Source organism: Dama dama, chromosome 21 (assembly GCF_033118175.1).
Source record: "Dama dama isolate Ldn47 chromosome 21, ASM3311817v1, whole genome shotgun sequence".
NCBI lineage: Eukaryota > Metazoa > Chordata > Mammalia > Artiodactyla > Cervidae > Dama > Dama dama.
In genome coordinates this window covers 1461315-1485225 of record NC_083701.1, presented here as the reverse complement: position 1 = coordinate 1485225, position 23911 = coordinate 1461315, and the positions used below count along the sequence as shown (strand labels likewise).

The window sequence follows — 23911 nt, the reverse complement described above, 5'->3', positions numbered from 1 at the left end:
GTCCGCCCTCCTCACCCGTCTGCCCACCTCGCCTGTCTGCCCGCCTCAGTCCATGTCCACTGTCCTCACCCCGTCCACCCCCTCACCCGTCTGCCCGCCTCAGTCCATGTACACCCTCCTCGCCCCTGTCCACCCGCCTCACCCGTCTGCCCGCCTCAGTCCATGTCCGCCCTCCTCACCCCTGTCCACCCGCCTCACCCATCTGCCTGCTTCAGTCCATGTCCGCCCACCTCGCCCGTCTGCCCACTTCGCCCCTGTCTGCCTGCCTCAGTCCATGTCCGCCCTCCTCACTCCTATGTGCCCACCTCACCCATCTGCCCGCGTCAGCCATGTCCGCTGTCCTCACCTGTCTGCCCACCCGCCCAGGGTCCGCCCTCCTCACCCTGGTCTAAGTGCCTCACGAGGCTGAGACGGGACCAACTTTTCCCTGGGGGCTCGGCCTCCGGGAGGCGCCCGCCCTGGTCCAGAGACCGAGGGTTGAGGGGCCAGCACAGTCTGGGAGTGGGAGGTGCTCGTGCGGCCCAGTGGGGAGGCCTAGGGGACACTGTGTCCCGGACTCACACGGCCCGCCAGGCAGGGGGCCGACCGTGCATGAGGGTAGGCTGGGAGGAAGGCGCTGTGGCTTCTGCTGGTTCAAGTGGGAAGGGCAGCCCCTCAAGGACAGAGAAAGCCCCAGATGCCAACCATGCTTGACAGGAACACAACCTTCTCTGGGCCGCCACTGCCGCACCCCTCTCCCCAACAAAGACACAACAAGGATTCCCAGGCATCAGAGGCAGGGCCGGGATGCCCATGGCCCCCCCCTGCTCTGCACAGCGCACTCACTCGGTACTCTGGGGGGGCCCCTGGCAGGTCGTGCCCACACCTGCATAGCTTCAGGCCCTCAGTCAGGCCCTCAGAGCCCACGTGTCCTTCCGTCCAGATCAGGCTAGGGGCTGGGTGCCGCAGGACGCAGCTGCCCACACTCCACCAACCACCCGCCCCTGCCCTGCCCATCTGTCCTGATGCCCTCCTGTGTTACAAGCCACAGACAGAGACGCGGCTCTGAACTCTCCAGTCTGGAGGGCACTAAGGTGGCCCTGCCCCAGGGCACACTGGCCACCTAAGATGTCCTGGTTCCTGGGCATGGCGTGTCTTCCACATTAGGGCTGGGGGTGCATCTGAGGAGCCAGGCCCCGGGAATCTCTGGCCACCAGGGAGCGTCCGGCACCCCACCTGCACAGCTCCTCACTGTGCCTGTTCACAGGTGGCAGGCAGGGGCTCAGGGAGCAGAGGGCGGGTGACCACCTCTGCACCCTGGTATCGGGACCTGCCTTAGGCCCCTGCTGGCCAGGCAGCGCCGGCTGGGCCGCACTGGGAGCTGAGGGGAGAGGCCTCTGTGCTGGCGGAGACCCCGACAGCCATCTACCATCTGTCCTCAGGCCTGCCAGGAACCGTGAGGCCACACCACATCTCAGGGTGCTGACCTGCCCCACCCCTGCCCAGGACCCACCTGTGAGCGCCTACCTGAGAGGGGTGCAGGTAGGGCTCCGGGGAGGCCAGGCTGGTCTGCACAGAGACGCTCTTCTCGAGCAGGACCTGCGGGAAGGCGAGCCTGTCCAAGGCACCCCTCTGCCAGTGCTTGCTCTCCTGCTGGGCCAGCGCCTCATCCTCACTGAAGGCACGCACCACGGGCCCAGGCATGGGCAGCGGCACTGCCCCGTCACTCTCGTAGCCCGAGCCGTCCTGCTGCGAGTCCCAGCTGCCCCTCTGCTTCATGTGCAAATGGGCTTGCTGTGCCTCCCAGGCCAGCCGGGCCTGCGCCAAGAAGGGCTCAGCCGGGCCCCGGGGGCCCTCCCCGTCCCCCGCCTCCCCCTCCGTGCGCTTCGTGGGCATCAGGCCGGGTCCACACAGAGGCCGCTCCTCCGTCAGGGGCTGCTGGCCTAGCGGGTCGCAGTCCCCGGGGCCCTCGGCAGGCGGGGCGCTGGGAGCATGGCACACGGAGGGGTTCCTGCTCTTCCTCTTGCGCGTGCCGGGGGAGTAGCCCGTAGAAGACATGGTGTCCTGCTGGCTAGACCAGGACATGGCATCATCCTGGGCCTGGGGCAGGGGCGTGGGCGGCAGGGCGGGCCGCAGCTCAGGCCCCTCCATGCTGCTGTAGTCCCCAGACATGACCCCCAGCGAGGACGTGGCCCCCAGGCGCTGGTCGCGCAACAGGCAGGGGCTGGGCTGCAGGGACAGGGAGCCGCCCCCCGGGTGAGGCGTGTACTTGTGCCGCGGACCTGCCCGCAGCTTGGGGCTGGAGCCGGCCTGCTCCACATACACCAGCTGCCGCACGTACTCCTTGCCAGCAGGGCTGTACTCCAGGCTCAGGTAGCGCTCAGGGCACTTCTGCCTGGTGAGCACCAGCTGCTGGTAGGGCGACGCGGAGGCTGGCTTGGGTGGCTTGCGGCCAGGAGACCGCCGGGGCGAGCCGGCCTCAAACTGCACATCCATAGGGGGTTCGTCGTAGAGCGGGGCCTGGTACTCCACAGGGGGCTCCTCATAGAGGGGAGGCTCGTAGGCGTAGCGTGGTGAGGAAGGCTGCGAGTCTCCGGCTGGCCGGCGGGGCTGGGCCAGGAGCGGGGAGCAGCTCCCTAGCTCAGCCCTCTTAGGGAAAGGCGACGGCCTCCTCTCTGGGAAGAAGACGGGGCTGTCCGCGTCAGGGGTGAAGGTCTGCAGGCTGGGCGAGTGCTGTCCTCCAGAGGGTCTGCGGGAGCGACCCCCAGGCTGGCTGTCCAGGGTGTAGCCGTTGCCCTGGGGGGAGAGGAAGCTGGGCTCCCTGTCGGCAACTTTGATGAGCATGCGCTCCTTGGTGCCCGAGTTCCAGCGGAGAGAGGAAGTCCTGGTAGGGGGTGGGGAGCAGGTTACCTGAGAAGGTCCTGGGGGGGCAGGTGACCTGGGGAGTTGGCCAGGGGGCAGGTGACCTGGAGGGAGCCCTGGGGGGAGCAGGTTACCTGGGGGGGTCCCGGGGGGCAGGTTACCTGAGGGGGGGTCCTGGTGAGAGGTTACCTGGGGGAGCAGGTTACCTGGGGGGGATCTTGGAGAAGGTTACCTGGGGGGGGTCCTGGGGAGAGGTTATCTGGGGGGATCCTGGGGGGAGCAGGTTACCTGGGGGGCAGGGGGTCCTGAGGGCAGGTTACCTGGGGAGCTGGCCAGAGGGCAGGTTACCTGGAGGGAGCCCTGGGGGTAGAAGGTTTCCTGGGGGGTACCTGGAGGGGGTTCTTGGGGGGAGCAGGTTACCTGGGGGGGGTCCTGGGGGGAGCAGGTTACCTGGGGGGCGGGGGGTCCTGAGGGCAGGTAACCTGGGGAGCTAGCCAGAGGGCAGGTTACCTGGAGGGAGCCCTGGGGGTAGAAGGTTACCTGGGGGGTACCTGGGGGGGGTTCTTGGGGGGAGCAGGTTACCTGGGGGGGCTCCTGGGGGGAGGTTACCTGGTGGGGGTCCTGGGGGGAGCAGGTTATGTGGGGGCGGTCCTGGGGGTAGCAGGTTATGTGGGGGGGCCTGGGGGGAGGTTACCTGGGGGGGGTCCTGGGGGTAGTAGGTTATATGGGGGGTCCTGGGGGGAGTTCTGGAGGGAACAGGTTACCTGAGAAGGTCCTGGGGGGGCAGGTTACCTGAGGGGAGTCTGGTGGGGGCAGGTTCCTGGGTTGGGGTGGAAATCTGACCCCTTCGCCAGCCTGGACCCATGACCACCCCCCTTGACCTCACAGGTGTGTGAGGTCAGGCCCAGAAGGCCTGGTCGTTTCTCACTGTCCTCTTCACAGCCACCCCAGGGGCTGTAGGCTGTGGGCCCTGGTACTGCCGGGTGCTATAATGAGCTATTAACCTTTCACTGCTGAGGCCCTGACCCCGGGTCGTGCAGCCTGGAGCAGCTGCCCCCTGGCCTGGGAGCCCCCCTCACACTTCCCGGGTCTGCCCGGCAGCCCTCCAAGGGCTCTCCTGCTGCTGCCCACGGGGACGCTCCTCCAGGGCCCCTGTGAGAGGCTCTGTTCTGTTCCCAGGCCAGAACCGGGCACAGAACTACTCCTGGACGGAAGTGCCGGGGGCCGGGGGAGCTCCCAGAGGCCTCTGTGGCTTTGGAATCCTGGGCTCAGCACCCACCCTGCTCCCGCAACACAGCCGATCATCCCGCAGCGCAGCACTTCTCAGGGCCTGGACTCCAACCACAGGCCCCTGTGAGTCCAGAAGGGCTGGCTGCCCTGCTGGCACTGCCCACCGCCGGGCTCAGCACTCCACACCTGGACCAAGATGGTAAAACCGCTCCCCGTTCCTAAGGGTGCCCGTGGCCCTGGGGAGCTGTGTGCCCAGATCCCGGCCCCCCACCTAGCAGGGGGCACTGGGGGCATTCAGGCTCTTCTGAGTCTTACTTGCCTGATGACAACACAGAGACACTGCCCCTGGAGATACAGGGACTTGATCACACACCATGCCCACCAACTAATGGTCAGCCCCATGTCCCATGGCTGTACCAGCCACGACAGGGCAGACCAAGAGGCCCAGAGCAGTGCGTGAGGCGCCCCGCTTCCGCCTGCCCCCTCAAGAAACTCCCCAGCTGCTTTAAAGATTTCCTTCTAAGAATCCACCTGCAATGCGGAAGACCTGGGTTCAATCCCTGGGTTGGGAAGATCCCCTGGGGAAGGCAAAGTATTCTGGCCTGGAGAATTCCATGGACTGTATAGTCCACCGGGTCGCAAAGAGTCAGACATGACTGAGCGGCTTTCACTTTCTACATTTAGTATCTGGAACATTTGTGTCAGTGTCTCTGCTTCATAGCACTTCTTCAGTCTGTGGTCTGGCCTATTTTATGATTTCTGGAAACTCCTGACCATATCTTTTAAAATATTACTTCCATCCCGTTTCCTCTCTCCTTCTCTGGGAGTCCGGTGCTGTCTCCTGCACTGAGCTCCACAAGGTCTTGGGCTGTGTCCTGTACTTTCCATCCCCTGGCCTCTCCACACTGTTGACTTTTTTCTGATATACCGTCTAATTTACTAACCTTTTAAGAACCCATCTACTGAGTTCTTAGTTTATTATGTTTTTTTCAGTTCTAGAATATCTATTGGTATTTAACTTTTTTTTAAACAGTACTTTGAGGTTCACAGCAAAACCGAGGAGAAAAAAATGTACATTTCCCACGTGCACCTACATTTTCCCTGCACCTACTCACACGCAGCTTCCCCGATTATCAGCCCCGATTATCAGCATTTCGGAAGAGACAGAACATCTGCTGTCAGCTGATGGACCAGCACTGACACATTGTAATCAACCAAAGTTCTTAGTTGATATTAGGGCTCACTCTTACTGTTGTACATTCTGTGGGTTTGCATAAATGTAGAGACACGTATCCACCATTGTAGTGTCGTACAGAGCATTTTCTTTGCCCCCAAAACCCACACGCTATGTCTGTTCATCCCCCTCCCCAAATCCCTGGCAACCACTGATCTTTTCACTGTCTCCATAGGAGGCAAATCTGAAGCCAAATCAATGAGCAAATCTTTGGCCTCCAAAGAAGGCAATCTGAAAACCTGCACGCTCTTGACTCCAGAATGTCAGGAGTGGAATCACACAGTGTGCAGGCTCTCAGGCTGGTGTCTTCGCTTTGTGACATGCTTTTCTGTGACTCTTCACGGCTGACAGCTCATTTCTTTTTAGTGTTGTATAAGCCATTGTCTGGATGGACCACAGTTTTCTTCTCTATTCACCTACTGAAGGACATCTTATTTTGGCAACTATGAATAAAGATACTATAAACATCTGTGTGCAGGATTTGATACGAACATAAAATGTCAACTCCTTTTGGTAAATACCAAGGAGCAGTACTGCCAAATCATTTAGACTATATTCAGGTTTTAAAAAAATATATTTATTATTTATGGGCGAGTCGGGTCTTAGTTGCAGCACATGAAATCTGCATTGCATCATGCTGGATCTTTCCCTGCAGTGCGAAGGCGTCTCTCCAGTCGTGGCACACGGGCTCAAGTATGGGTGCACTTGGGCTGCATGGGCTTAGTTGCTCTGTGGCATGTGGAATCTTAGTTTCCCAACCAGACACTGAACCTGATTCCCCTTGCCTTGGAAGGGGGGATTCTTAACCACTGAACCCCAAGGAAGTCCCTGTGTTCAGTCTTAGGGGCTACACCCTCCTGCACTCCCACCAGCACTGACTGTGGGTTCCCCTACCCCGCACCCTCGCCAGTGCCTGGTGTCAGAGTGTCCGCCTTCTGGCTCCTCTAATAGGCGTGCAGAGGTATCTCACTCTTGTTTTACTTTGCATTTCCTGCTGACAGGTGATGTGGAGCATCTTTCACATGCTTTCTGTGCCAACAGTATAGGTTCTTTGGTGAGGTGTCTGTTCAGCTCTTTTGCCTATTTTAAAAGAAGGTTGTTTTCTTACTGTTCCATTTTAAGAATTCTTTGTATATTTCATATTACAGTCCTTTATCATTTGTGTCTATTGCAAACATTTTCTCCTAGTTCGTCTTTCACAGAGCAGAAATTTTTAATTTTAACACAGTCCAGCTTATCAATTGTTTCTTTCATGACTCGTGCCTTTAATGTTGTACCTAAAAAGTCACTGCCAAACCCAAAGTCAACTGGGTTTTCTCCTCTGCTACCTTCTAGGAGTCAGTTTTGTTTCACATTCAGGTCTGTGACCCATCTTGAGTTAATTTCCATGAAGGGTGTAAGGTCCGTATCCAGATTCACTTTCTTGTGTGTGGACGTCCAGGTGTTCCAGCAGTGTCTCTTAAGAGACCATCTTGGCTCCACTGCATTGATTTTACCCCTTCATCAAAGGTCAGCTGATGATATTTATGGTGGTCCATTGGTTGTCTCTCCATTCTATTCCATTAATTGATCTATCCTCTACCAATACCACCCTGTCTTGCTTACAACAGAGTTATAGTGAGTCTTGGGACTCAGGTAGTATTATTCCTTCAACTTTGTCCTCCTTGAGTATTGTGTTGGTTGTCTTCTGCCTCTCTGGAGAAATCTTATTATCACTTTGTCAGTATCCACAAAACAACCTGCTGGAATTCTGGCTGAGACTGCATGGAATCTATAGGTCAGGTTGCAAAGAGTGGAGTCCTTCCTCCACTTGTTCAATGCTTCTGTGATATCTTTCATCAGAATTTTAAGTTTTCCTTATACAGATTTTGTACATATTTTGTCACATTTACACCTAAGTATTTCATTCTGGGTGATACTAATGTAAATGCTACTGTTTCTAACTTCATATTCCACTTGTTCATTGCTAGTATATATGAAAGCAATGGACTTTTGCATATTTAGCTTATGTCTTAAGCTTATACCTACCTAGCTATACAACCACTTAGTTCTAGAAGTTTGTTAGTTCTTTAACATTTTTTACATAGGTGATCAAGTCATCTGCAGGCAAAGACAGCTTTATGTTTTCCTCCCCAACCTGTATACCCTGCATTTCCTTTTCTTCTGTTACTGCATTAGCAAAGAGCTCCAATATGATGCTGAGCACCAGAGGTGAGAAGAGAAACCCTTGCCTTGCTTCTGATCTTAGTGGAAAAGCTTTGAGCGTCTCACTACTAAGTGTGATGCTAGCTGTAAATTTTTTGTAGATGTTCTTCATCAATATTCTTTATCAAGTTAAGGGAGTTCCTCTCTTTTTGGGTGGCACTATTGGTAAAGCACCCGCCTGCCAATGCAGGAGATGTAAAAAACACAGATTTGATCCCTGAGTTGGGAAGAGCCCCTGGAGGAGGGCATGGCAACCCACTCCAACGTTCTTGCCTGGAGAATCCCATGGACAGAGGAACCTGGTGGGCTACAGTTCATGAGGTTGCAAGGAGTCAGACAGGACTAAAGCGATTTTTTTTAGGACTGAAGCGATTAAGCACACATATATTCCTCCTTTACTAAGTTTGTTTGTAAATTATGATTGGCTGTTGGATTTTACCAAATGCTTTTTTTGCAACTGTTGATATGATCATGTGAAAGTGAAAGTCGCTCAGTTGTGTCCAACTCTTTGCGACCCCATGGACTGTACAGTCCATGGAATTCTCCAGGCCAGAATATTGGAGTGGGTAGTCCTTCTCTTCTCCAGGGGATCTTCCCAAGCTAGGGATCAAACCCAGGTATTCCGCATTGCAGGTGGATTCTTTACCAGCTGAGCCACAAGGGAAGCCCAAGGATACTGGAGTGGGTAGCCTATCCCTTCGCCAGCAGATCTTCCCTATGCAGGAATTGAACTGGGGTCTCCTGCATTGCAGGTGGATTCTTTACCAACTGAGCTATGATTTTTCACCTTTGGTCTACTGATGTAATGGATTATATTGACTCTCAAATGCTGAACCAACCTTGCATACCTAGGATAAATCTCACTTGGTCATGATATATAATTCTTTTTATACAGCGGTGATTTCCTAATTTTTTTTTGAGGACTTTTACATCTATGTTCATGAGAGAGACAGGTCTGTAGTATTCTTTTGTGTTTTTCTGATTTTGATATTAGGGTAATACTGGCTTCACAGAATGAGAAAGTATTCCCTATGCATCTATCTTCTGAAAGAGATTGCAGGGAACTCAAAAAATTTCTTCCATGTATGTTTGGTAGAACTCACCAGTGAACCCATTCAGAACTTCTGCTTTCTTTTTTGGAAGATCATTAATTATTGATTCAATCTCTTTTAACAGATACACACCTGTTCAGATTGTGTATTTCTTCTTCTATGAGTTTTGGCATACTATATCTTTTACAGAACTGGTTTATTTTGCTGAGGTTAACAAGCTTGTGTGCACAGCCTTGTTCAGAGCCTTCCTGGCCCCTCTGAGACTCCTGAGGGAGTCTTCTGGACTGCACCGACTGTCAGACCACGGTCACAGGTCTTGGCTCCTCTGTGGATCTCTGATGCCTACAGAAATTTGGTCTATTTTGTTCTTGTACAGGCTGGTCTCAGGTAAGTGAATCCACCATCACAGAAAGTAGAAATCCCAAGCGTCCTAAGAAACCAATTGTGCAGTCTGGTCCTGTGCCTCTGTCCTCTGATTGAGCCACGAGTCCTAATTGTTGGCCGTGGGTAAGGCAAGACTGAGAGAACCAGGGTGAGAGTGAGCAGGGCTCGGGAGGCAGGCTCCCTTTGGGATTTCAGCTCCTGGTTGCCCAAGGCTGCTCCTGGCCAGCCGCACAGACCAGCCAAGCAGAGCGGAGGACGGCAGGCAGCATGCCTGCAGACCTGAAGAACCAACTCTGGAATCTGAGAGATCTGGGACTGAACAGAGAATGTGGTTCCTGGGCTGTGGGGCATCACCTCCCACTTCCACCCTGGTCCTCAGGAGTTCTCACGAGGACTAAAAGCAGGACACGTGGAAAATCACAGCCTTGGTTCAGAGGGGCACACAGGAGACACTGCACATGGTCCACTGCCCAGCAAATGCAGGCAGGGCTGCAGCAGCCAGATAGGAGGGTGGGGTGGTGTCCCGACCCAGAGCACTCCAGGAGCCGGGGCAGAGGCAGGCACGGGGCAGCAGGAAGGCGGGTGCCGGCCCGTCTCAGGGAAATGCACCCCCAGCAGCACAGAGACGGCCTAGGTCATAGAGAGCCGATGCCCCTCAGCGCCCCCAGGCCCAGCCAGAGTCCTGTCCTTCTCTCCCAGCCCCTGATCACCTCCCCTCCCACAGGACGACCCCCACAGCCCCTCACCACCACCTGCAGACCCAGGAGGAGGTCTAGCCTTCTCTCTCAGCCCCAATTCCTTGTCGGCTCTGCTGGGGAGGAGGCACTCTGGGGAAAGACTCCCTCCCACCGCCTCCTGCCTGTTTCTGGAGGCGCCTCATCAGGGAAGCGTTGCCCCATGCTCAGTGCCCTGGAAGAGCGGCAGGAAATGGGACGTGGACTAGCTCGGAGGGAAGCCTCTGCCCCCAACATGGGCCCCGCTCACAGGCCGCAAGACCACATCAGCTCTCTGCCCATAAACCCCAGTCAAACCCGAGTCTCCCAGTGACCAGCGAGGACGCCCGTGAACACAGCCACACTGCTGGCCTAGGCAGGCTTAGATCCCTCCCTGTATCAACAAACCCAGTCTCGATCTCTAAACTGAGCAAACCGCCAAAGGCCCCTTGCGCTCCAAATCCCTCTCCCCAGGGGCCCAGCACCCCGTCCGGCCCCCATCAGCTACAGGACGAGGTGCCTGCTCCAGCCTGGACACATGAGCTGACCCAGGGGACGCCCCTGCTCAGCCTGCTGCTGCTGTGCCCAGGGTCCTGGGCGTCATATCTGGAAACCCCAATGCCCAACGAGGCCAACCCAGGCCCGAGGGCGGCCAGCCTCCCCGCCCCACTTGGCGGGCACCAGTCTTCCCGACATGGCCTGGAAAACACTCCGATGCGCCTGGAGCTCCGGGGGGGACCACAGGCTAAGGAACCTCCAAGGGATCCATCAGGGCCAGTACCGTGGATACAACAGTACCTCACACCACACAGCGGCCCGACAGCCTCTCCTTGTGTCCCACAGGCCAGGGCAGGGCCTGGCGCGCTCTGCACATCCAGCTGGTCACTTCCTGCTGGGCCAGACCCTTCTCCAGCTCACCCGAGAACTGCCAGGAAAACCACCCCCGGCCGGGAGAGGGCCAGGCCTGAGGCAGGGCCTACCTGCAGTGGAGAAGGTGGCCGTCCGCGCTGTAGTCCCGGTAAACCTCGTAGTCCTTCTCGAGGAGCGCTCCTGACGGTGAGGAGCTGAAGTGCAGCAGAGTGAGTAGGAGACATGAACAGAAGTACAGCCACTTAGAGACACTCCTCGGAACAAGGTGCGGCCCTCTGGTTCCCACCACAGCTCCTGCGCGGGTCTGCCTGCACTAGGGCAGGGTTTCTCGCACCCTCACCACCCCCTCCCACGGTGCCCCGATGGAACCCACTGTCCTCACCTGGGACAGCCCCAGGCCCAGCGAGGAGCTGGAGCTCTGGCCAGTGGCCTCCGGGCTGGGCTCCAGGCTGGGCTGGGACCCAGGGGACACGGAGTGGGGCGCAGAAGGGCTTGGGCCTGGTTGCCAGGCCCCCTGGGCTGGCCATGGTGGGGAGCCCACACTCCACTTCAGGCTGGAGAGCAGCTGACTACAGCCAGTGGGCCTCATCCAGCTCCAGTGCCTGGTGTTGCACAGCAGGTGGGCAATGAATGGTTTATACACTGAAATTTATTTGTGTGTGAAATTTACATGCGATTCAAATTCCAGTGTCTGTCAGCAGCACGTCATGGGAACACAGTCCTGTGTGGCCACAACAGAGGCCAGAGACGGTGGCTGCACCACTCAGCACACCGCAGGTCCCAGGTGTAGCCACAACTCAGTGACCTGAGTGCCCCCACACAGCTGATCTGCCAGCCACAGACGGAGGCCTGGATGGCTCTGCCTCTGGCAGTGTGCAGGCTCTGTGCCGCTGGGCCAGGCAGACACACGGCCCTGCTGGAGTGTTGCAAGGTGCACAGTGATCAGAGCCCAAGACAGGAATCCCGTCGCAGCAGAATTACTTCAATGAAAACGGAAGGGGCCTTCACACCACACGTGCTTCCCAGCGGCTCATCTGTGAGCCCAGCAGGGAGAGCAGCCACACTGTTCACAGGCAAGAAGCATTAACCTGTGCCGACAACAGCAGCTGAGGGCACATGTCCTGAGGAAGCAAGCCTGCTCGACCAGCAGCCTCGAGGCACAGACAGTGAGAGCCGCTCGGCAGCGGGGCCTGGGGGGTGCCAGGGCTCCTGGCACTACTCCACGCTGTCACTGCACTAAGGAGTCACAGCTGAGCTTGACAGGACTGGGCAAGTGGCCTTCACGAGTCATCTCTGCAGAACGACTACAGGTGAAACTACTACCAAAGAAAATGAGGAAACACCTAATTCAGTCCAGCCCGAGTGCAGCTGAGATGTGTCACGACGGCCCGTGCCTAAAACATGCGCCGGGGACCAGCACGGGGCGTGGGCTGGCGCCGCGGGGGTGCAGCGGGCCCCGGCAGCAGGCCGGTGCTCAGCAGCCGCCCAGGCCACCAACAGCCTCCGCCCTCCTGGATTCAGCCGCTACTGGTCCCGCAGGTCTGTGTCAGAAACAGAAGGGAAGTATCCCAACTTGACCCACTACACAGCAGTTTAAAAGCTTGAAAACAGAAAGCTTTGCTGCAATTTTTTTAAAACTCACAGCCTAGGTGGAAATTTTCTGTTTGAGAAAAGATTCTACTCAACTACTATCATCAAACATTGTGAGGGGTTTTTAGATTTGACAAGGTTTCTCAATGAATTCAACCTAAAATTATAAGGCAAACAGTGCTTATATGAGACACTGAGACTGCAACAGTCATTTTGATGACAATGGATGTCTGAGTCACAAGCAGTATCAAGCTGCTTTAGCATCTCCTTTGTGGGCCTCAGAAACTGGAACAAGAAGCAAGATCCCCATTCCCACACAGGAGACACGCTTTCTGAGCTACAATACTAGTTCCAGACCAGTGCAATAAAGCCAGTCACATGAATGTTCTGGCGTCTCAGTGCAAACAAACATTACGTTCACACTGAACTATAGTCTATTAAGCATGCAAAGCCACCTGGGTTTTCTGAGGATTTTGAACTCCAGGCCTTGAATGGTAGAAGGAAAGCCCACAACTAGCTAAGATGGCTGTAAATACAAAGGGAGACAGGATTGTTTCCCAGCACTGAGGCTTGAGAGGCAATGGCCCCTGAGAGAGCACACGGACAGCGTGACCGGGGTACAGGGCCGCACGTGGTGTGGGCGGATGCAGGCTACAACGTGCAAGAAACCACAGTTAACACAAGACCCGTAAGCAAATACCTTTGGACCAAGGCCAGGAAAGAACTTTTTAAACAAAACATTAAAAACAAACAAGGTGAAAATTACAGTTAACTTGCTTGCATCAAAATCAAGGGCTCCAGGGACCCATCAGCAGGCATGAGGGGGGTCTGTAGGGCAAGGCCACCCACACACTGAACAGGAGCAAGTCTACAGAAGCAGCCACCTCGCAGCCCTGAGGCTCTGCCTGCTCAGCCCGAGGCCCCCAACAGGCCCCAGGTGCAGAGTGGGGGTGCAGGCTTCCCCAGGCTGCGGGGTGAATGCAGCGTTCTGGGGGAGCACCCAGGAACACGCTGGGCAGCAACGCATGTGTGGAGCACATGGGAACGCACAGGAGGAAGGGGTGGGAAGGGCCTGGCCTAGAGGAGCCGCGGTGACAGCACATCCTCCACTGAATCAGGGGTCCCCAGGAAGCGCCCCACAACCACCCCACCACACCAAGGCCAAGTGCTAGAAGGGATGAAAGTGACCAGACCCTAGGGGTCCCTGAGGAGGAACACATCTAACACACGTGAGAAGGCCGGCTGTTCAGGGGCAAATACGAACCACCGGGAAGTGGCTGACCCTGGTTCCAAAGCACAAGTCAAGGCAGAAAGCATTAGCGATATGACACAGGGAAGCATGCTGGGAACACCGACTGCAAACCTCCCTGCAGCTGACCCACAGCTTCCAGGCAGGACAGCAGCAGCGCGAGACAGGAAGAAAGGACAGACCACTCCCACCCCCTGGGGGGACTTCACCTCCCCGAACCCAGGTGTCTGGGCAGATCAAAACTTAGTAAAGAACTCAACTGATACAATTAACAGATCTGACCCAACAAACACACAGAGAACCCTAGAGCTAACAGAGAAGAGAAATTGTCTGCCTTGGCCGGCAGGGTGTCATCTTGTGCATCTCCGTATTCTTGCAAAGACAACAGTCCTGAGGGATCAGGGCCCTGCCTACTGCAGGAGGGCCCATCTCAGCTTAACCAACAGTGTCCACAACAGCCCTGTGTCTCCAGAAGGTCACATTCACAGATGCTGAGAACAGGACGGGGCAAATTCAACCCACAAGACACAGAAACATACTGGATAGGATTCCCCATCCATTCATGCTGAGAAGCCTAATAAGAGAAAGGGACATCCCAGCCCGACACACAGTATCACAGGGCCAGTGGGCCTGCCTGCCTCCCTGGCCCCGTCTCCTCAGGGAGAACCGGCCAGCTTGGGACAGCTGGCGGAGTCACAGGCAACTCTGGAGACAGTGCGCTCGACTGTAATGAGAGCTCAACAAGTGTAAAAACAACTGACGTATAAATATAACATCTGGGGCCTTCCTTGGTGACTCAGCGCTAAAGAATCTGCCTGCTAACACAGGAAACACGGGTTCGATCCCTGGCCCGAGAAGATCCCACGTACTGCGGGGCAACAAAGCCCTTGTGCCACAACTACTGAGCCTGTGCTCTAGAGCCAGCAAGTGCAACTATGAGCCCGTACCCATGACTACCAAAGCCCACGTGCTCCAGAGCCTGTGCCCACAAGAGAAGTCGTGCAATGAAAAGCCTGCGCACCACTACCAGACAGTATTCCCTCCTCACCAGAACGAGAGAAAAGCCCGTGCAGCAATGTCAAAAATAAATAAAATTAATGAAATTAATTTTTAAAAAATAGTACCTGAATACCAGTAATGATCGCATAATATGACTTTATATGGTATCTAAAAATCTTTAAAAAGTGCAAGTTCTTTGTGGAAAAACATATAAAATGTACTACCTTCATGAATGGGAGAAGATGACACAAGCAAGGTGCCTAGTCCCCCAACCTGCCCCACAGTTTAAACACAATTCTAATCCACCTCCAACTAAGCTCCTCGTGGGAGGCCGATCCAAAGGCAACACCATGATCCGAGTCACCATACTGGACACCTCTGGGAAGAGGACAACCCCTGCCCCCAGGACGTCTGCCAACATAACCTAAGAAGAGTCCAGCCCCTCACCGGCCTGCAGGGAAGAGCCAGCAACCACCACCAGCAATGCCGCCGCGGGGGACCTGGGCCCAGAGGCTGTCACGTCTGCTGGACAGGCAGCAGCACCGGTCTGAGCTCACCAGAACATCAGAGGGATGCAGGGCTATCTTTAAACTTCACTCGCTAGATTTTTTCCTTGGGGACCATCCCAGGCTCTTCTTCATGAGGACGACTCCCAGCAGCCTCTCAGGCCGCTCCAGCCCGCGTGCCCAAGCCCTGCCCACAGCCCTGCCCTGTGCGTGCCAGGCTCTCACACACCCTCAGCACAGGCGCTGCACTCCCAGCCTGGCATGTCACCCTCCCAGGAGCAAACAGACCCACAGCCTAAGCCCGCTTTCGACTACTTTGTGACTTCCACTGTCACCAGGCGAAACCCAGCCTACCTGGTCTCCAAGGATCATGTCCCACACCTGCTCCTCCCTGGCTTCTTTCTGGTAACTTCCAGCCTGTCTGGGTTTATCCAGGTCACATGCCCTCCAGCCATTTCTTCTGGACTGGGACCCTTGAGTGCCAGCCCTGGGGAACAGCTCCCTGGGGTTCAGGGTCTGCCATATGGGCACTTGGGGGGGGGGGTGCATAAGCAGCGGGGGGTAACATCCAGATGTGAAGCCAGCAGGAGGTGGGAGCCCAGGAGTCCACGGCCTCACTGTCTGCAAGACCAGGAGCGAAAACAGCCACAGTGGCTGCTGGACAAGGCAACACCCCGGGGGCTCCCAGGACAGTGCTCTGCCCAACCGCGGACAGCCTCAGTCCTTCCTTTGCAAAACAGGGGTGATGCCCTCACCTCCCTCCCTCAGTGCTGGTGAGGTCAGTCAAGCTCGGGCAGGGAGGCCTGGAGTCAGGTGGGGCCAGCCAAGGGACCCCCATGGATCTGCATCCAGAGAACAGGCCGGCGGGCCTGGGGAGGGCACCCCTCCATCACAGGAGCTCTGGGGGCCAGCTCTGGGGTGCCCCCATCACGGGAGCACTTCCCACAGGGGAGAGAACCAAACAATTTCACGATTAGCCAGAGAAACTCCAGCCCCGGCAGGGCCCGGCAGGCCTCGGCCAGCTCCGCCCGGGTGGGCACAGGGGAGCGCGCGGATCCCCCAGAGGCGGCAGGGTGCAGGGGCCCACCTCACCTGCCACTCTCGTCCTTCACCACCCCTGGCGCGGCCTGCCTGCTGGCGCGGCCCACCAGCTCCTGCGCCCTGTCGCCGGCGTCCAGCTCGGGCTCCAGGGACGAGCTGGTGCTGCCATCGCGGCTGACGCTGCTGCCCCGCCCGGGGCTGTTCTCTGCTGAGGCGCGCGGCGACTCCGTGTTCTGCTTCAGGGTCTGCAGCTTGGCCAGGGGGATGATGTCACAGTCCTGCGGCCGGTGCCACACGGTGCGCTGGGTGCTGGCGTTGTAGTAGTAGAAGCGTGACGTGTTGGGGTCGAAGAGCTCCCACCACTGGTTCTCGCTGGTCCGCTTGATGCGAACGCCGGCCGGCGGGTCCCACACGCACTCACCGGTGACCAGGTTGGCGTACATGCGCTCTCGTGTGCGCGGCTCGATGATCTCCACCCACTCCAGCCTGGGGGAGGGGGCAGCGTCAGGCGGGGCTGGGGAACCCCACCCACCCCGAGACCAAGGATCCCGCCCGTCAGGCCACCTGCTCTGGGCCCCACGTCCGCGGGCTGGCATATCCAGCACCAGACCTTCCTCGTGTCTGCCAGCCTCAAAAGCAAGAAATCTCTTCACATATAAGAGTAAAACCAAAGCTTACCTAAATTCCATCCACTCCCGATTTTCTAAACGCTCATCAGAGCCCAGCCCTGGGCGGCGGGGTCTTCGGCCCAGCCCCACATCAGGGACGCCCTGGGTTCTGGCTCCCTGTCCGCAGGGGGCTGGGCCACGGGCACTGCTCACTGTCCTCCCAGACTGCGCCATGTCCCTCCCGGATGCCTGGCTGCTCTTAGTAGCAGCCACCACTGGCTGCCAGCGCCACCCGTCACCCGCACTGGGAGGGGACGCCAACATCGCTGTGCTGCCCCAGTCCAAAGCAGAGCTGGTTCCCCCCAGAAGCCCCCAAGCACACCCCACCCCAAGGACAAGCCTGTCATCCAGCTAAGATCCTTAAAAAAAAAAAGTGTAAATTAAAACTATTCAAAAAAAAAAACTATTCAGAATAAGGCAATGTGAATGCCAATGTGTTGGACATCACAGTGTGCTCCAGCTGACAGGTAGGGAGCATATTTCACTCTGCTTCCAAGTTTCTACACAAGTAACAATCCCTTAAATATCACTTCTGTGATGGGCCTGATCCTCACCAGCACTGGGATGGTCAGAAGCTTCCAGGACCTGCAGAGAAGGGGAGCACCCCGCTCCTTACCCTCTGCTGAAGCCCAGTTTTCCAGGCAGGAGCACAGGTGGGCTTTACCAGAGGACTGAGGGGACAGTGCTGACAATCTTCTCTGAGAACCTCATCCCGCCCTTTGAGGCCAGATATGCTCAGGGAGGGGAGGAGAGAAGGCACAACCCTGCAGGGCGATGAGCCCCCAACACACACACACACACACACACACACACACACACACACACACACAGAGGCCCTGCAGCAGCCCTGCACACACACACACACACACACACACACAGGCCCTGCAGCAGCCCTGCACACACACACACACACACACACACACAGGCCCTGCAGCAGCCCTGCACACACACACACACACACACACACACACAGAGGCCCTGCAGCAGCCCTGCACGCACACACACACACACACACACACACACACACACACACAGAGGCCCTGCAGCAGCCCTGCGCGCGCGCACACACACACACACACACACACACACGCCCTGCAGCAGCCCTGCAGGCTTGGGGGTCTCTTTTGGATGCACAGTGTCTTCTGGAAGCTCTCAGAGCCAAGGGGCAGGCTGGCCAAGTGGGCAGGGTACAGCAGCTGGAAGATGTGGAGCCAAGAGGGGGCAGGAGGTGAGGGAGCAATAGAGAGGGAGAGCCCTGAGGATGCTGAGGGCTGGAGGAGGGATGCAGGAGGGAGCCACCTCGGGGCTCGGCCACGTCTGAACCGCAACCCCTGCGGCACGGTCACACTAGGCAACCCGGTGGGGGAGGGTGCGGGGCTCTGTGCTTGCAAGCGTGGGACCATTGCCTAACCCGCCATCCTGAAGAAGGTGGGGCAGAGCTGGGGAGGCATCATGGGATCGGACGGCTAGAGGGACAGGGTCATGAGAGGTTGCAGCATCTCTGCGCCCCGCAAGCCTTGCGTGGCGTCTGATCTCTAGTGACCCTGCAAGGCCAGTGCCTGTGGAAGGTGGGCAGGGGGCCTCACGTGTGCCCACTGTTACCCGTGTCCCCGGAGGCCCCTCCCGGGCCCAACCTCCACTGCCATCACCCTGCCCAGCGGGGGCGGGGGCAAGGCCCGACTCGTCCTCTCTTGCCTGCTGGCTGGCCATTCTCCACAGAGGACAGAGCAAAGTTCTAAACTGGGAAGCATCGTGCCCCCTGCCCCCCCAGGATGGAGATCCCCCCAACACAGCTCAGCGGGCGCCGTCCACTCTCGGCCTGAGGACACACCTGCCCCCACCCTTGGCAGCCAGAAGGCACTGCCCGAGGGCAGTCCTCACAGGGACAGAAGGGCCTGGAGACCTCGCTCCTGTGAAGAGGGAAGCTCTCAATTCTGCGGTCACCCTCAGCTGATGGCCTGCATGCCCCTCGAGCTGCGGCATGGGATCAGCCGGGACAAAGGGCAGAGGTGCCCAAGGAAGGCCTGGCCCAGCAGAGATGCTCAGAAAGTACTGGACTGAACACTGTGAGCCCCGGGGAAGCAGTAACAACTCCTTTTATAGCTCTAAATACACTTTCAAATGAATTTACTGGTGGTAATTCTCTCTGAATAAAGAAAAGAAAAAAAAAAAAAGAAAAGAAGCTGGTTCCTTTTCAGCACACTACTGTGTGCATGTGGGCAGGACCCCGTTTTCTCAGAATGTTCTGGGTGCCCCCCACAGCACTTTTAATGAAGACCCCCAGGGAGCCAGGGGGCAGAGAATATGCTGGAACCCGGAGTCTGGTCAGGGTCGGGAGCAAGGTTGGTCGCAGCAGACCCCATGGCTGGGAGGGAAGGCAGGCCCTGTGCAGACCCCGAACCCTGGTCAGCGGGAGCGGCAGGGCACAGGACGCTCAGTCACAGGGCACGTGGCTGAGAAGGGTCAGAGCCTGCGGTTGACGGGCTGACCACCATGGCCCAGTCACACTGTGGAGGCTGTTGAGTCTGAGGGAGATTCATCTGGCGACAGTGTCTGGCATGAAGTGGGAGAAGACTCAAGATGATGGCAGTTTCTGGGTATGACCGGCTGCGGCCTCTCCCCAGTGCCCAGGGTGCTGCGTGGACAACCGCCCCTCTGTTCTCCAAGTCCTGCAGACTTTCACTTCAGACAGTGACCTGGTCAAAGACTCACTTCCAGAAGAGCCTAATGGGTGCCAAGTGTGTCCCAGGCAATCTACCAGGAGAAAGGGGGGCAAGTGTGAGTAAACGTGTGCCCTGTGACACGGGGCCCTGCAATAGGATCCAAAGTGCGGAATAAACGACAAACCACGTAAAACAACAGAACTCGTGATTCCACAAGAAGAGGTTCAAGTGAATGCAAGACGCTGGGCACTGGCCCCCCGGAGTAGGCCGGGTGCCATGGCTAGGAGGCTGGCCGGTTCTACACTCACCCCAGGAAGGCCCAGAAAGGGTGGGAGCCCCAAAGCTGGTGAGGAGCGCAGGGGCAGGAAAAACAGCCACTGTCCCGAGAGCAGGGGTGGCAGGTGGCTGGGACCCTGCAGAGGGACACAGTCCACTCAGAAACCCTCAGACAGACCAAACCAAGGGGCCAGTCTGTCCACTGAAAAGATGTTGATGTCACAAAAGGCAGAGACAGGAAGTGGAAATGTTCTAGGGGATATGCAGCAGCCGCAGGGTGAGTGGTGCTGGAGGGGCCACAAATGCCAAGAAGGAGGCAGGGAACCAGGGGCCAAAGGCAAACAGCGGCGCAGGAGACTGGAGCCTCAAGCCGCATGGTGCCCCCCTGTGCTGGGAGACGGGCCCCATCCCGCCGGTGGCCCAGAGCAGGCTGGGGGGAGCAGTGACCACAGAGCCGCCAGAGCATGAATCCGGGTAAGGGGCCTGGATATACACTGCACTCTTCTTCTTTGGGCAACTTGTGGAATTACTCCCGTTATGCCATAAATCACACAAACGAAAGTGACCATCTGCGGCTGCCTGCCTCGGCATGGGTGTCCAGGGAAGGCCTAAGGGGCAGGGCCCAGCTGAGGGCTGGCAGGGTGTCCACTGCCCACGGAGAAGCCCCCCCTGGCCTGCAGTGCAGTGGCCGAGGGACAGGGAGCGGGCCGGCCCCACGTGCCTGCTGCCGAGCTGAGCAAGAGGCTCTGGCTCTGCCGGCCCACAGTCAGGCGCCTCACCTCGTGCTGGGCCCGGACGCCCGGGACTCCAGCAGGCCGGCATGCTGGCTCTCGCACTCGTAGTCCTGTGCCTGGGACATGGCAGCCTCTCCTTCAGCACCCGGGGGGGCGGCCGTCAGCCGGTCATCAGGACGCCCTCCAGCATCAGTCAGGAAGGCGTCGTCCTACAAGACAGAAGAAGCCACACTGCTATGCCTCGGGGTTTGGGGCACTGGGAACAGCCAGCCCAGCCCTCTCCATGGCCCAGGTCGCTGGTGTGAATGGAGTGCCCGACCCTGAACCCAGCCGGGGTCTGGCCCCCAGGGAGGGCATTCAGACCCCTTGCCAGCTGGCTCTGGGTGAGCTGCCTGCCCCTCTAAGAGCAGGGCCCTTGCCTTTGAACAGGGTCAGCACCACCCACTGGTGCTTCCAGGTGGGTATCCATGGTGAGAGGTTGGGCAGCACTTGAGGGTAGTCTATGCACACACAGGGCCCAGATTTACAACTGAGGGGCTGTTCTGAAATGGTCCTGCACTGGCACGGTTTACACATGGGAAACAATGAACCTCGACCCCTACCTCATCTGATACATCAAACTCAATTCGAGGTAAACCACTGCTCCAAACATTAAAGACAAAACAATAAGGTGACTTCCCTGGTGGTCCAGTGGTTGAGAATCCGCCTTCCGGCACAGGGGACACGAGTTCCATGCCTGGTCAGGGAACTAAGACCACACACACCTCGGGGCAACTGAGCATGCATGCTGCAACTAGAGAAGCCTGGGCATGGCAATGAAGACCCCCCCAGCCAAAAACAGACAAATAAAGTGAAACAATAAGACTTTTAGAGAAAATGTGGAAGAAAATTTTTGTGGTCTTGGAGTAGGTACACTTAATCAGACACAAAACCACTCACCACAAAAGAAGCATTAAAAATTGGACTACAACACTAAGAACCTCTGTTTATAAATCTTTACCATCATGGATATTACTCAGGCATAAAAAACAGTGCAATAATGCCACTTGCACCAACATGGATGGACCTGGAGATGTCACACTAAGGGAAGGAACTCAGAAAATGACAAATCCCATGTGATATCACTTTTACGTGAAATATAAACTACAACACAAATGACCTTGTCTGTGAAACAGAAACAGACTCACAGACAAAGAGAACAAACTTGTGTTGGCAAAGCAAGGTGTGGGGGAGGGAAGGATAGGGAATTTGAGATTAGTGGACACAAACCATATATAGGATGGATAAACTACTGTATAGCACAGGGAACTGAATTCAAGATCCTGTGATAAACCATAATGGGGAAGAATAGGAAAAAGAACATATATGTATACTGAATCACTGCACTGTACATCAGAAATTAATACAACATTGTAAATGAGCTATAATTCAACAAAATTTTAAAAAATAAATTTTTTTTCTATTACATGTAAAAACACAAACCCTGGGTGGGAGATATTTGCTGCACAGAATATGTATAATGTATTACATATGCATGTGTACCTATCTGACCTAACAAAGGACTATTTCCACAACTCATATAAGGGTCCTAGAAATAAATAAGAAAAAACAAATACTCGACAGAATAAAAGACAAAAGACTTGAAAACACACTTAAAAAAATATCCAGTAAAGGCAGAGAGAATTGTGCGCCACCTCTTTCGTCACTGGGAAATGCTAACTAAAAGCACCCTAGGACACTGGCGTGCCCACCCAAGTGGCTGCACATGGGGGCTGCGGGCACGGGGGAGCCCTGCCACCGGGGGCCCGCAGCCCAGCCTCAGCGCAGGAGCCTGCTGTGGCCACCCAGACCTGCTCACTGTTCCCAGTGGTGCATGGGTGTGGCTCCCGGGGGTGAGAGACAGAAGCCTGACCTGGAGTCACCAGCGCAGTGGGCTGCCATCGCACGTGTCTTGGTTTATAAAACCTCTCCGGGTTCCACGCCATTGCTTTCACACCTTTCCATTCACATGCCTCCCACTTCAGGGAGACATCTGAAGGAGTGGGGAGCAGCAGCATTGGACAGTCAGGAACCAGTGAGGGAGGCATCCAGAACAACCTACGAGGTGATGGACTGGAGGTGGAGTCCTGCGCCCGCCTTCACTGTAATGTGAAGATCTGCACATACGTGCGTGTGTACACAGATCAGTTCACACAAACACACGAGAGGGCCTAAGAGCAGCAACAGGCAGAGCAGCTCCCACACTCATGCCCAGAATCTTCGGAGACTGCAGAAAGCAAACAGACACGATGACCCTGGAGGGAAAGTCCTACAGAGTCAGAAGGTTAGGAAGACTTAAGACAAAAACGCAGCCCCACAGTGAAGGGGCCTGTCAAAGGGACAGCAGTGTCAAATAAAAGAGCTCCCGGTGACCAAAGCTGCAACATTTTGACAAAAAATAAGAAAGCCATACTAAATTGTTTAACGCAAAGTATAAAGTTAATGTCCCTAAGTCCATGTTGATATAACGACACAGAGTAAAAGATGGGAAGAAGAGACAAAGATCCCTTGCAGAGTACCATTGTTGCAAACACTCCAACTCCAGGACCCTCCTCCCAAGGGCACCCCCAGGCCCTGCCCACCACCACCCATGGCCCCGCCTCTGGAGCAGAGGGCTCTGTCTGGGTACTATGGCCTGGGCTGTGCTGTTCATTTCACACCCAGTTCTTCCCAAACTCGACTCTCAATGTGCAAACCAGCCCTCCAACCCAGGGCATCTCCTGCCCTCCCTGGACGGCCTTTTCTCCAGACTCCAGCACCAATCACAGCTCCCCGCCCCCTCTGCTGTCTCTGTGCGGCCGTTCTCTCCGACCAGAGCAGCTGTCCTGGGGCTGCAGGCCTCTGTGCCACGGCCACCCTGTATCTGCGTTGCTCATGGGCGCTCGTGGCTGCCATGGCCCTGTCCTCCCTTCTCGGCTCTGCTAGCCCCCCGCCCCCACTTCTTCTCCCAAGTGCTCAGTTCCCTGCCCTCCTCCTCCCGGTATCTGCACAAGGCTCCCACTCTGGCCCCTGGTCACTGTTTGTCTGTAAATGAGAACAGGGACAGGCCAGACATGGGGAGCCCCTGCCAGCTGTGCTGCTCCTCAAAGTTTGATCACCAAATTTCTTTACAGGCTCCACTCTGGAAATGAGTTTCTGCTCCTAGGACATTTTTTGGTTCCAAGTGACAGAAACCCAACTCCAACTGAAGACAGCGTTGCACCTGCACCGTCAGGCCGTCTGGGTTCCCAGGACGCCCCGCGCGGCTCGGCTCGGCTCTGCGCAGGTTGGCGCACTGCGCGCAGCAGCACCACAAACACAACCAGATGTTTCTTCCTCTGGTCCCAGCAAGAGTCTCCTGGTCTCTAAGGACAGGGTCCCCGGCCTCTGCAGTGCTGCAAGGGGACGGGCTGGAAGCTGGCTCCACGGGCATCTCAAGGCCCTCCTGCCAAAGCTCCTCTGAGGTGACCGCCTGCCCACCTGCAAGGTGACTCACCAGGAGGTCTCTTCTCAGCCCCACCATAAGGGGGATGAGGCCCAAGGCCCTGCCAGCATGTCCCCGGGGAGGGCCATCTCCCTTCCCTCCCCCACCTCACCCCATAAGAATCTGGCTCTTGTAGAAAGCGCACTTGGAACAC

At 56.7% G+C, this 23911-nt stretch overlaps 1 protein-coding gene across 3 annotated transcripts in view; it reads right to left on the bottom strand.

Moving 5' to 3' along the window:
- ARHGAP39 (Rho GTPase activating protein 39) overlaps positions 1-23911 on the bottom strand; it is a 55591-nt gene that overhangs the window by 16211 nt on the left and 15469 nt on the right. For all 3 annotated transcript variants that reach the window (XM_061122906.1, XM_061122907.1, XM_061122904.1), the window contains exons 2-5: positions 20301-20464; positions 15966-16400; positions 10640-10723; positions 1507-2863 (exon numbers count right to left, since the gene is read on the bottom strand). In XM_061122906.1, coding sequence (XP_060978889.1) covers positions 1507-2863; positions 10640-10723; positions 15966-16400; positions 20301-20464 — 2040 coding nt within the window. The remainder of the gene's footprint in view (positions 1-1506; positions 2864-10639; positions 10724-15965; positions 16401-20300; positions 20465-23911) is intronic.